The sequence below is a fragment of the Theropithecus gelada genome, chromosome 7b (genome assembly GCF_003255815.1).
Source record: "Theropithecus gelada isolate Dixy chromosome 7b, Tgel_1.0, whole genome shotgun sequence".
In the NCBI taxonomy this organism is placed as follows: domain Eukaryota; kingdom Metazoa; phylum Chordata; class Mammalia; order Primates; family Cercopithecidae; genus Theropithecus; species Theropithecus gelada.
This window is the reverse complement of record NC_037675.1, coordinates 92,601,917-92,614,822: the sequence shown is the minus strand read 5'-3', so window position 1 is coordinate 92,614,822 and position 12,906 is coordinate 92,601,917. Positions and strand designations below refer to the sequence as shown.

Sequence of the window (12,906 nt, the reverse complement as noted above, 5' to 3'; positions counted from 1 at the left end):
AGGTGGATCACTTGAGGTCAGGAGTTCCAGACCAGCCTGGTTAACATGGCGAAACCCTATCTCTACTAAAAATAGAAAAATTAGCCGGGTGTGATGGTGTGTGCCTGTAATCCCAGCTACTTGGGAGGCTGAGGCAGGAGAATCACTGGCACCTGGAAGGTGGAGGTTGTAATGAGCCGAGATCGTGCCACTGTACTCCAGCCTGGGCGACAGAGCAAGACTCCATCCCCCTATCCAAAAAAACAAAAAAGTTTGACCATAACACATAGTAAGAAATACACACACTTGCACGTACACAGTCTTATGAGGGAGTACTTACCATTACTATACAAGATATACAATGATGCTGTATTTCTATTTCATTTTCCAAAGGTGCTGGATACCCCAACTGAAATGATTTCACTATTATCTAACATGTCATGACCCATAGTTTGAGACTGAGAAACTTCTAGTCTTTATTTTTTACTTCTATGTCTCCCCTCTGTCAGGAAGATATGCTGTCCCTCTCTACTGACCAGGGATCTGTTACTTCCAGAGATGCTCTGTGAGGCCCCCAGAACACCTTGAAACCCCCCAGCTTCATTTGTTAGTCTGGTCCATGAGAACCCATCTTCCTTGGCTCATGGCTTCGTTCCCTCTGAAAGGCTCAGCTTTGCTGGCTAAGAGCGCATATGGGCGTTTCTACTATCCGCCACTTAAACTGGAACGGGACATACGTACCTAGGTGTTTGTGGGTCTCCGTCTTTGCACAGGAATGCCTGGGCAGCTTCCACTGATCCACCTTGGTAAGTTAATATCGGGATTGGTGTCTTCAGAACACCTTGAAAATAAAGACAAGCGGGGCACACATCAGCTCTAGTGTTGGATTTTGGAAATTCACGTTAGCTTTTCAAAAGCTTCTTTGAAGGCTATCATTACTGTTATTGAACAACATCTATCTGTAGAACATGTTAGGTAAGCCGAGGCCACGGCACAGAGGATACTTAAGTTGACTTTTGGTCCTGGGTAAACTCTAGGGTTGACAGGGGTGGAGGCAGAATCGGGCTAATACAGCCTATCAGATATGCTCCATGCAAGGTGCCCATAATACTGCGGGAACAGTGCCTGTTCTGGCCCACTGCCATCACGAGGGCTGGGCACACATTTATGTGCCCTTGGTGACAGTGTGCCAGCCCTCTGCTACGCACTCAATGTGAATACTCTGATTTAATTTTTACAACAATTCTATGTGATAAAAACCATCATGGCCTGGGTGCGGTCCCTCATGCCTGTAATTCCAGCACTTTGGGAGGCTGAGGTGGGCGGATCACAAGGTCAGGAGATTGAGACCATCCCGGCTAACACAGTGAAACCCCAACTCCACTAAAAATACAAAAAATTAGCCGGGCGTGGTGGCGGGCGCCTATAGTCCCAGCTACTCGGGAGGCTGAGGCAGGAGAATTGCTTGAACCTGGGAGGCAGAGGTTGCAGTTAGCTGAGATCACGCCACTGCACTCCAGCCTGGGCAACAGAGCGAGACACCATCTCAAAAAAAAAAGAAAGAAAAAACCCCAAAAACCATCCTTATCCCCGTTTTAAAGAGGAGGAAAACTGAGGCTCAGAGATGCCAAACAACTTGGGCAAGGCCATGTATATATATCAGTTTCATAGCTCCAATTCTCACCCCAAATTCCCACCCACTCCCCACCTTCCTGCATACCTTCAGGGAAGGTTAAGAACAACTGAAGGAAATTCCCAGAGTCTGTGCCTTGGGTTACTTACTTATATTGGAGTGATTTCCAAAAGTGAATCAAAGTGAATTTGACTCTTAAAAATAGGAGTTTTTAATTACAAAAAGAACACATATTGTTGTAGAATACGTGGGAAATACACAAAAAATCCCAAAATAAAATAAAATGAACTTGGTTTTCATTAACTGATCTATCTCACAGCAGGTTGGGGTAGAATCCCAGCATATACACTGGCCAAACACAAAGTCTCCACACAGAGCTTAAGACGGCAGGGAGCTGAAACAATTTTCATTAAAAGGCCAAATTGCTTTTACGTTCTTCATCCAAATGTAATGGAAGTTCTGCAAAATCCAATATAGCAAATTCCACCCTCTGAGCTCCCATGAGGACGAGAGACAAGACCCAGCTCTGAGTGGAGTCTGGCAGGCATCTCCAAGCCAGGCTGTCAGGTGAGCAGAGAGGGCAGAGCGACTTCTGGGAAGGGGACAGCTGAAAATACCCGGCAACGCCGTTGTCCGATGGAAATGAGGGTTGGCCTGCGAGTGGTGCTCTATGCCGTTGCCAGCCCTTCCTCCCGAGGCCTATCTCTGCTCTGCGGAAACACAGCCCCTCGCCTTTCCTCTGGCCTCAGCGCCGCTCCTTCTCATCTCCCTCACTACCTGCTCTGCCCTTCTCCTTGTCCTCTTAACACTGGGAGACCCAGGACGCAATCCTGGGTCCTTCGCTCTGCCTCCATTTATTCCCACGGTGATTTCACCCAGTATCTTGACTTGGGAGCCCACTGACACGCCAACAGCTTCCCAATTTCTCCTTGCCCGTGCTGCTCTCCTGAACCCTTTATATATCACTAACTGCCTCCTTGACTTCTCCACTGTGTGGCTAATAGACACCTCATGCCTAAGAGGGTCAAACATGCATTCTTCTAAAAATTATGGTAAAATACATGCAACATAAAATTTACCATCTTAGCCTATTTATTTATTTAGAGACACAGTTTTACTCTGTTACCCAAGCTTGAGTGCAGTGGCATGATCTCGGCTCACTGCAACCTCCACCTCCCGGGTTCAAGCGACTCTTGTGTCTCAGCCTCCCATGTAGCTGAGATTACAGGTGTGCGCCACCACACCTGGCTAATTTTTGTATTTTTAGTAGAAATGGGGTTTTGTTATGTTGGCCAGGCTGGTCTTGAACTCCTGACCTCAAGTGACCCGCCTGTCTCAGCCTCCCAAAGTGCTGGGATTATAGGCATGAGTCACTGCGTCTGGCCTGTTTTAGCCATTTTCAAGTTCAGTAGAATAAAGTATGTTCACATCGTTGTGCAACCATCACCCCCATTCATCTCCAGAACTTTCTCATCATCCCAAACTGGACCCCTGTACCTATAAACAACTCGCCATTCCCCTCTCCTCCCAGCCACTGGCAACCACCACTCTACCTTCTGCCCTATGAGTTTGCCTACTCCAGGCACGTCATATGAGTGGAGTCATACAATATGACTGGCTTAATCCACTTCTCAAGATGTCCTCAAGGTTCATCTATGTTATAGCATGTGTCGGAACTTCCTGCTTTTTTAAGGCTCAGTAATAATTATCTACCACATTTTGTTTATCTATTCATCCATCGATGGGCACTTGATTTGGTTCCTCCTCTTGACTATCGCAAATAAAGTGCTATGAGCATGGGGGGACAAATACCTCTGAGTCCCTGCTTTCCTTTTTAGGGGGTATATGCCTGGAAGTGGAATTGCTGGACCCTATGGTATTTGCTATTTTTAATTGTTTGAGCCATTGCCATCCGTTTTTGATAGCATCTGCACCATTTTACAATCCCTCCATCAGGGCGCAAATGTCAAACCTGGATTCTTGATTTACCCCTAAACATGCCAGTCTTCCCCATCTCGGTTCACAGCAACTCCATCCTTTCAGTTACCAGGCCGCAAACCTTAGAGCAAGCCCTGATCCTTCTCCTCACACCCACATCCCATCCATCTGGAAATCATGTTGACTGCAAAATAGATACAGCATCTGGCTACTTCTCACAATACCCCCTGCCCTCTGTATCTGTACCTAGTGTCTCTTTAGGTTCCTTTGAAACCAGAACTTGAGACGTGGGTGCAGATGGTCTCTTGGGAGATGGTGCCAGGAAGCATGTGGGAGGAACAGGGAGAGTGAGGCTGGGAAGGAGGGAACGTGCACCTTCAAGGTTGCTGCTCTAGGGAGTGGGGGCTCAGTTCCACCAGTGTCCAAAAGACAGGGGACAGGTCATTTAACCTCAGGTCCTGTCCCCCAGGGGTTGAGGGTGCCCTGAAGCCATCAGCCAGTGACTCCACACAGCTTTGGAGAGGCCCTGCAGGGCCCTAGCTTGTGGGCGGCCCAATCCGGTCAATGTGACTCAGAACTTCCACTGCAGTGGCGGCTGAAATCAGAAGTGGGGTTGAAGGGATGTGCCATGAGGCACCCCCACTCCAAACCGTCCTCCTCTCCCACCTTCCATAACTCACCAGTCTCCCATTTCCACCCTTGTCTCTGCACCCCAGTGATCGCTTACAACTCACACAGAACACGGCTGTCCCCCACTCAGAGAAATCCCAGCCTCCCCATCTCACCCAGAACAAAAGCCCAGCTGCCCACAGGGTCCTGTGAGGCCCTGCCCCATCTGGTCCCTGTTACCTCTCTGTCCCTTTTCCTCATTCACTCCAGGCCAGTCAGCCAGCATATCATCCTTTCTTAAACCCACTGGCCCCCACTCCACCTAATGGCCTCTGCCCCAGCCATTGCCACAGCCCAGGATGCCCTTCCCTCAGCCAGCCCAAGCCTCACGCCCTCATCATCAACCTGAATTCTGGAGTCAAAGGCCACCTCCTCCAGGGGGTCTTCCTGGCCATCCTGTTTAAAGTGACAGCTGTCCCCCACTGCTGCCACCGCCCAGCCCCTCACTCTCTAGTCTCCTCATCCTGGTCCATTTTCCCCATGGCATCATCACTCGAACACACTGTGCCTTCATCTTACATGTTGTTTCTTGTCTGTCACACTCTGCTGGAAGATACTCTCCGTGGGGGCAGGACTGTTGTCAGTTTTGCTCACGGGTGGATCTCAAGAACCTAACAGAGTGCCTGGCACATACTCGAGCTCAACATACATTTGCTGCATGAAATGGATTCTGCATGTACAGACACAGGCTTTTGGAAACTTCTGACATAATGGCTGCTTTAGGGTATGCCTTACTGGGTTTAAAGCCCTTTTTAAATGCTAAAAGGAAGAAACATACCTCTGAAGAATGCATTCTGAGGGACACAGAGTGATCGGCAGTGGGAGGCAGGTGAGATTCACCAGGTTTCCAGCTCATGCCTGATAACACTTCCTGCAGGATGGAGGTGAGGTGAGCGGCGCTTGTTCACATTGAGCCTGAGGCTGATTCGGTTACACGGATAGTGGAATTACAGCCTCGAGTCTCCAACACCTGCAGCAATAACGCCCACTGGGTGCTCCAGGTGCAGCCCTGCCCATCACAACCAGGTGGGACTGCTGTCTGAGCCTTTCAGCCACTTCACACTCCACTACCCTCCCCAGCTCTGGTGGTCCAGGGCTGCCCCTGGTGGCTAATACTCGGCAGATCATTCCCCCCATCGCACAGGGAGAACAGCAGGTGTGCAGGAAGGATCCCATGCTTTGGAGCCTGGTGGATCCAAGTTCAAATTCCAGCTCGCCATTTCCACCTGGGAAAATCCCCTGGACCTCCCAGAGCCTCGGTCTCTTCGTCTATAAAATCGGGCTATGCAGCTTACAACGGAGTTGTGAGCTGGAAGGAGAATGCTCTGTGCTGCAGATGCGGATTCACTCCAGCCTCCGTCCACAAAGCCCATCTGGGGAAATGGACCAAGCGCATCTCACTGCTCACCTTGCTCAACAGCGTCTTCGACAATCTTCTGGTGCAAGTTCCAGGCTCTCTGGTCAACGATTATGGCTACCTCCTTCTCCAAGGCCTGCAGGAAGGCGGCCAGAGCAACAGCTCCTGGTGGGCCATCTGTCTCTTCCGGAGGCTCATGATTGAAATGCGTCGGGAACCCAGTGGTGATGAGCACTGAGCGGGCATGGGACAGCGAGAGAGAGGCCTTCAGCAGCTCGTCTTTACAGAGCAGGTGTCCAATCCCCCGGTTCCCTGAAATGACAAAAATAAAATAGAATGTAAAACTGACTCTTTACTTTTAAAATTGTTTTTATGTATTTATTTATTTATGATGCGGTTTTGTTCTGTCATCCAGGCTGGAATGTAGTGGCATGATCACAGCTCACTGCAACCTTGAACTCCTGGGCTCAAGTGATCCTCCCGCCTCAGCCTCCCAAGTAGCTGGGCACGCGTCACCACATACCGCTAATTTTTTTTGGCACTTTTTTAAAAGATAGGGCCTTGCTATGTTGCCCAGTCTGGTCTCAAATTACTAGGCTCAAGCGATCTTCCCACTTTGGCCTCCCGAAGTGCTGGGATTACAGGCGTGAGCCACCACACCCAGCCAAAAGTGATTATTTTTAAAGTAGAAACTTTATAGTAAGAGTAGTTTGGGGTTTTAGTTTGTTTGCTTTGTTTTTTTGAGGGCTGCGGCAGATACTGCAAATTGCTCACCACAGTGTATTCTACCCCCGCTCCCTGACCCCAGCAGTGAGAGAGAGAGGGGTGAATGGCTGAGGAGCCTCCCTTCAGTCAGGTGTGGCTGCAAGATTGGGTTTTCTCTACTGGATCGTGATGGAAGTGACACATGCCACCTCTGGGCCTGGCATGCACCTCCACATGCACCTCCAAGCTCGTTCCCTTTTCCTGGCGGCTGGAGTATTGACAACCAGAACCTCCTGGGGGTCACAGGATGTAACGGCAGACCTGCAGGGTCCCTAAGTGACTGAGTGGGGCAGGTCCCCTTCCTGCTGACCCAGGACACTCACCCTGGAAGACCCACCCTGGCCTGCTGTGTGAGAGAGGAACACATTTCTGTTGTATTTGAGCAAAGCATCCCGGGGCTTCTAGGTTACAGCAATCTAGCAAACTCTAACTAATACAGGGAAAACATAAGAGGGAAGGGAAACAGTACTGTCTTAGCTGGGGATTCCCTCAAAGAAGACCCCTAGCACAAGGACCTGGGCACAAGTATTTCAGTGGGAGGTGATTCCAGGAAATGAAAGCAAGAAGATGGGGAAAGGGGAAAAAAACAGCAAAGGATTGTGAGTGAGCAAGTTAACTTCAAAGGCAACCAGGGCTCAGCATGGCTTGAGATTCTCTAAGAAACGGTGGGGTCCTCGGAGGACAGGGAGACTGGGCATTTACCCACCTGCCCGTTAGGGCGTTGAGTCCTCTGCACCTCCAGGCTGTGCCTGCTGTGATGAGGGAGACTCTGGAGGGACAGAGGGCATCCTCAGATGGAGCAGAGAGACCCGAACCCCTAAGGTAAGAGGCTGTCATGCTGGGAGCCACCCATAATTCTATGCAAGTGAACCCAGGTGGCCCAGAGGATACGAGTGGGGAAGCTGCGGTGTGTGCTACAGATGCCCACCAGTGGCCACCAAGCCAGGCAGCCACTCTCATGAGGTTCCATTGTGCCTTTGTCTACATTCAGGTCACCTCAGAGCAAAACAGTGCATGCGAAGGCAGAGTGTGTGACACAGAACTTCCACTCTGGCGGTGGCTGAAATCAGCAGTGGACTGAAAGGACGTGAGAGGATGCTGGCTTACAGTTGAGGTGCCTGGAGAATATGAAAGACACGGGGTTGGCTGGGTGGGGTGGCTCACGCTTGTAATCCCAGCACTTTGGGAGGCCAAGGCGGGCTGATCACGAGGTCAGGAGTTCAAGAGCAGCCTGCCCAACATAGTGAAACCCCATCTCTACTAAAAATACAAAAATTAGCCAGGCACGGTGGCAGGCGCCTGTAATCCCAGCTACTCAGGAGGCTGAGGCAGGAGAATCGCTTCAACTTGGGCGGTGGAGGTTGCAGTGAGCCGAGATCGTGCCACTGCACTCCAGCCTGGGCAACAGAGTGAGACTCTGTCTCAAAAAATAAAAAAATAAAAAAGAAGACGACATGGGGTTTGGATTTCTGTTATGGAGGAACAGTTCCAGACTTAGTACCAGGAAACTTGCATTCCAGTCCAGGTGCTGGCATATTGTAGCTGTGTGACCTTGGCCTCATCCCTTGACCTCTCTGAGCCTCAGTTTTCCCACATGGAGAATGGGAGGTAGTCCAGGTGTAGGAGGGTCACGGGGACATAGTCCCTCACATAGTGTGCTGGGAGGAGTGGACACTGGAGCAGTGCTATCTGGAGGGTGATTTCTCTCTTAGATTTGTGTATTCCACTGGAGCCAGCGAGTCACTTCTTGTGCCCACTATTCCTAACAAAGTCATCATGGGCATGTTCACAAACAGAAGGATATTCATCACCGCATTGTTTATGGTATTAAATAACAGCATATAAATAAAACAGCAGAACATTTGTAAAACGAAATTTTAGGTCAGGCGCGGTGACTCACATCTGTAATCCCAGCACTTTGGGAGGTTGAGGCGGATGGAGCACCTGATCTATCACCTGATCCATGGTCAGGAGATCGAGATCAGCCTGGCCAACATGATGAAGCCCCATCTCTACTAAAAATACAAAAATTAGCCGGGCATGGTGGTGCACACCTGTAATCCCAGCTACTCAGGAGGCTGAGGCAGGAGAATCACTCAAACTTGGGAGGCAGAGGCTGCAGTGAGCTGAGATCGCACCACTGCACTCCAGTCTGGGTGACAGAGCAAGACCCTGTCTCAAAAAATGGAGGGGGGCGAGGAGAAGAATAACAACATTTTTAAATAAAAAAATTGGGATGTAACCTACTTCCTAGGGTGCATGAGCACCAGAGGGAGAAGAGGAGAGTGAGAACTTGGTCAACTGTAAATTGGTCAATACAGTTGACTGTATTGGTCAATTTATGATGATTTTATCATCAGTGCTAAAATCATTACTATAAACCCTATATCCCTTCATATTCCCCAGGCACCTCAAATGCAAGCCAACATCCTCTCAAAAATGACTGAGTGTGGGCCGGGCGCGGTGGCTCAAGCCTGTAATCCCAGCACTTTGGGAGGCCGAGACGGGCGGATCATGAGGTCAGGAGATCGAGACCATCCTGGTTAACACGGTGAAACCCCGTCTCTACTAAAAAATACAAAAAAAACCTAGCCGGGCGAGGTGGCAGGCGCCTGTAGTCCCAGCTACTCGGGAGGCTGAGGCAGGAGAATGGCGTAAACCCGGCAGGCGGAGCTTGCAGTGAGCTGAGATCCGGCCATTGCACTCCAGCCTGGGTGACAGAGCGAGACTCCGCCTCAAAACAAAAACAAACAAACAAAAAAAAAAAAAAAAAAAATGACTGAGTGGGCCTATTCTTATGCCCAGTGAGTAATGCTCAAGACGCTGTTATGAATCTTCTATCTGCTTATTTAATATAGTGGGGATCAAAAGCATCTGTTGTTCTTGAGGATTAAAGACGGTCCTTAACAGATGACATCAACACATCCAACAACTGTAAATCTGCCTCCCCCAGCATCATTCTTCAAGCTTCATCTTGCAGTCTGCACAGCATTGATGGACGGTGTTTGTGGCTGAACTCTTAGCTCATTTTATTAAGCAGTGGGCACACCACGTCCGCAATAAATTTACTTCCCAATTACTTTTTTTTTTTTTTAAATCTGAGCTAATGATAGAGTTAATAATTCATCTTCCCTCATGACCCTGTGCTAAATGGAGAGCCATCAGCTTGGGTAAGAGTTTTGTGAAGAAGAAGGTACGGCAGAAATTAAAAAAAATATATCCACCCAGAGCACCAGGAGCGGTGGCTCCTGCCCATAATCTCAACACTTTGGGAGACTGAGGAGGGAGGATTGTTTGAACCCAGGGGTTCAAGACCAGCCTGGGCAACATAGGGAGATCCCATCTCTACATCCATCCCTCCATCCATTCTTCCTTTCTTCCTTCCTTCCCTCCCTCCCTCCCTCCTTCCCTCCCTCCCTCCTTCCCTCTTTCCATCTCTCTCTCTCTCTCTCTCTCACATCTTGCTCTATTGCCCAAGCTGGAGTGCAGTGGTGCAGTCACGGCTCACTGCAGCTTCAACCTCCTGAACTCAAGTAATCTGCACACCTCAGCCTCCCCAGTAGCTGGGACCACAGGTGTGTGACACCACCACACCTAGCTAATTTTTTTATTTTTTTGTAGATAGGATCTCTCTACGTTGCCCAGGCTGGTCTTGAACTCCTGACCTCAAGTGATCCTCCCACCTCAGCCTCCCAAGAATTAGGCATTTCTAGGGCTGGTCTGCACTGTCAGATTCGTGACAGTGCTGGCCAGCAGGGGAAGGTCTCAGTCTGTCTGTTTTGGGGCTCTGCCCAGCTGCTGTAGGCTTTAAACTGGCACTGGAATCAGTCCTGTCTGGGCCCTGGGAGTCTGGCCCAGAGAGCTGACTGCTGATGTGCAGGCTGGCCTCACCCCTCAGCAATCCACGGAGGTCGGCCACCATTGATCCAGGTAGCTACCTGGATCTCCCCACCAGTCCACCTGACTTTGGGGAATGAGAGTCACGTGGGCTGGTGGGGAGGCCACATATGCCTTCTCTCCAGTCATTCCAGGTGCCAAGGGTGGTTTGTACCCCAGGTTTAGGAGCACGGCCCATGAGAAGGTCCAGAAGACGGACTGGGGTGTGAACCAGGAGTCACTGGAGCACTCTTTCAACTGCCCAGGCAAGACTGTGACTTACCGTTTACATTCAGATTCTAATTTAGCTGATATTTATAAATCATGGGCTTGAAGTCAGCAGACATGGGTTCAAGTTCTGCCCTGACCACCTACTAGGTATGTGGACTCTGGTAAGTCTCTGGACCTTATCTGCCTCAGTTTCCTCACCTGTTAAATGAAGTTAATCATAGCTGCCTCACATAGTCATTGGGAGACTTTAACAAGATGAAACGCTTAAATGCTTGCTAGCAGCCTGATGCCTGGCACAGTACAACTTGGTAGGTGACATCATCCTTTTTATGCATCACAACCCAGAGAGGGAGGCATAATTGTCATTACTCCTGTTATGCTGATGAGGAAACTGAGGTATGGTCTATGCCATAATTCTCTCATGAGTGTTTGCCAACAAAGGAAATTACCCCGCACAATGGCAGGTGAAACTGCAGTCTCTACTGGCCACCTGGGATTAGAAATTCAGCCCTTAAATGAAGACACAGCTGGAAGTTAAAAGCCCCTCAACCAGCTTTCAGCAAACCTCTTTCTAACTGCAATCAGCACGGCCAGTCATGGTGGCTCACGCCTGTAATCCCAGCACTTTGGGAGGCTGAGATGGGCAGACCACTTGAGCTCAGGAGTTTGAGACCAGCCTGGGTAACATGGCAGAACCCCGTGTCTACTAAAAATACAACAACAAATTAGCCGGGTATGGTGGTGCCGGCCTGTAGTCCCAGCTACTCAGGAGGCTGAGGTGGGAGGATTGCTTGAGCCTAGGCGGTGGAGGTTACAGTGAGCCAAGATTGCATCACTGCACTCCAGCCTGGGCAACAGTGAGACCTTGTCTCAAAAAATAAAATAAAATAAAATAAACAACTAATTGGAATCAGCAGGTCCCCTAGGGGATCTCACCAGCCCTCTCCCATGTACAGAAGGCCAGTGGTTCCAAAGCCACAGAAGGGCTATCCTTCCTCTGAGATGCGTTATACAATATACAAGTTGACTGCAAACTGTTGTGAGGCTGTGGCTGTAGGGTCCTGCCCCACTGGGATCCCCAGAGAAGTAATCCTGCCCCTAACACTATCCCTGCTGCCTAGTATACAAATAATCTATTACATGCCCAATCCCAGGGCAATGGCACAAAACGGAGAGATTAGGGACATCATTAAACCCATAGAAGACAAGCTGGGTGGTCCACGCCTATAGTCCCAGCACTTTGGGAGGCTGAGGCGGGAAAATCACTTGAGCCCAGGAGTCCAAGACCAACCTGGGCAACACAGTGAGACACCGCCCTCCCATCTCTAAATAATAATAATAAACTACATAAATAACTTTTTTTAAATGGTGGCAGTTGCCTACCTAGAAACCATTCTCTCTTTTTTTCTTACCTACCTAACTCCATCTGCTTCTGGCTGGCAACATGCCCAGCAAACAAACTCAACGAACTTCCTCACATGTTTAAAGTTTAGAACAACAAGAAAAAGCCAAAAACGACTGGGCGTGGTGGCTTACACCTGTAAATCCCAGCACTTTGGGAGGCTGAGATGGGTGGATCACCTGAGGTCAGGAGTTCGAGACCAGCCTGGCCAACATGGTGAAACCCTGTCTCTACTAAAAATACAAGAATTAGCTAGGTGGGGTGGCACGTGCCTATAGTCCTAGCTACTCAGGAGGCTGAGGCAGGAGAATCATTTGAACCTGGGAAGTGGAGGTTGCAGTGAACTGAGATTGTACCACCACACTCCAGCCTGGGCGACAGAGTGAGACTCCATCTCAAAAAAAAAAAAAAATGAAAAAGCCACAAAGAAGAAAGCAAGGCTGGGGCTGGGCGCGGTGGCTCAAGCCTGTAATCCTAGCACTTTGGGAGGCCAAGACAGGCGGATCACGAGGTCAGGAGATCGAGACCATCCTGGCTAACACGGTGAAACCCCGTCTCTACTAAAAATACAAAAAATTAGCCAGGCATGGTGGCGGGTGCCTATAGTCCCAGCTACACGGGAGGCTGAGGCAGGAGAATGGCATAAACCCGGGAGGCGGAGCTTGCAGTGAGCTGAGATCCGGCCACTGCACTCCAGCCCAGGCGACAGAGCGAGACTCTGTCTCAAAACAAACAAACAAACAAACAAACAAACAAAAAAGAAAGCAAGGCTGGGCACAGTGGCTCACGCCTGTAAACCCAGCACTTTGGGAGGCCAAGAGTTCAAGACCAGCCTGGCCAACATGGTGAAATCCCATCTCTACTAAAAATACAAAAATGAGCCGGGTGTGGTGGTGCGTGCCTGTAATCCCAGCTACTCAGGAGACTGAGACAGGAGAATCACTTGAACCCGGGAGGCAGAGGTTGCAGTGAGCCGAGATCACGCTATTGCACTCCAGCCTGGGCAATAGAGTGAGACTCTGTCTCAAAAAAAAAAAAAAAAAAAAAAAAAAAAAT

General features: G+C 49.6%; 1 protein-coding gene across 11 annotated transcripts in view; it reads right to left on the bottom strand.

Moving 5' to 3' along the window:
- The window catches only part of DGLUCY (D-glutamate cyclase), a 166,463-nt gene that overhangs the window by 28,734 nt on the left and 124,823 nt on the right, over positions 1 to 12,906 (bottom strand). For all 11 annotated transcript variants that reach the window (XM_025391189.1, XM_025391188.1, XM_025391194.1 and 8 more), the window contains 2 exons: positions 5,628 to 5,888; positions 721 to 820 (listed from right to left, as the gene is read on the bottom strand). In XM_025391189.1, the coding sequence (XP_025246974.1) occupies positions 721 to 820; positions 5,628 to 5,888 (361 nt within the window). The remainder of the gene's footprint in view (positions 1 to 720; positions 821 to 5,627; positions 5,889 to 12,906) is intronic.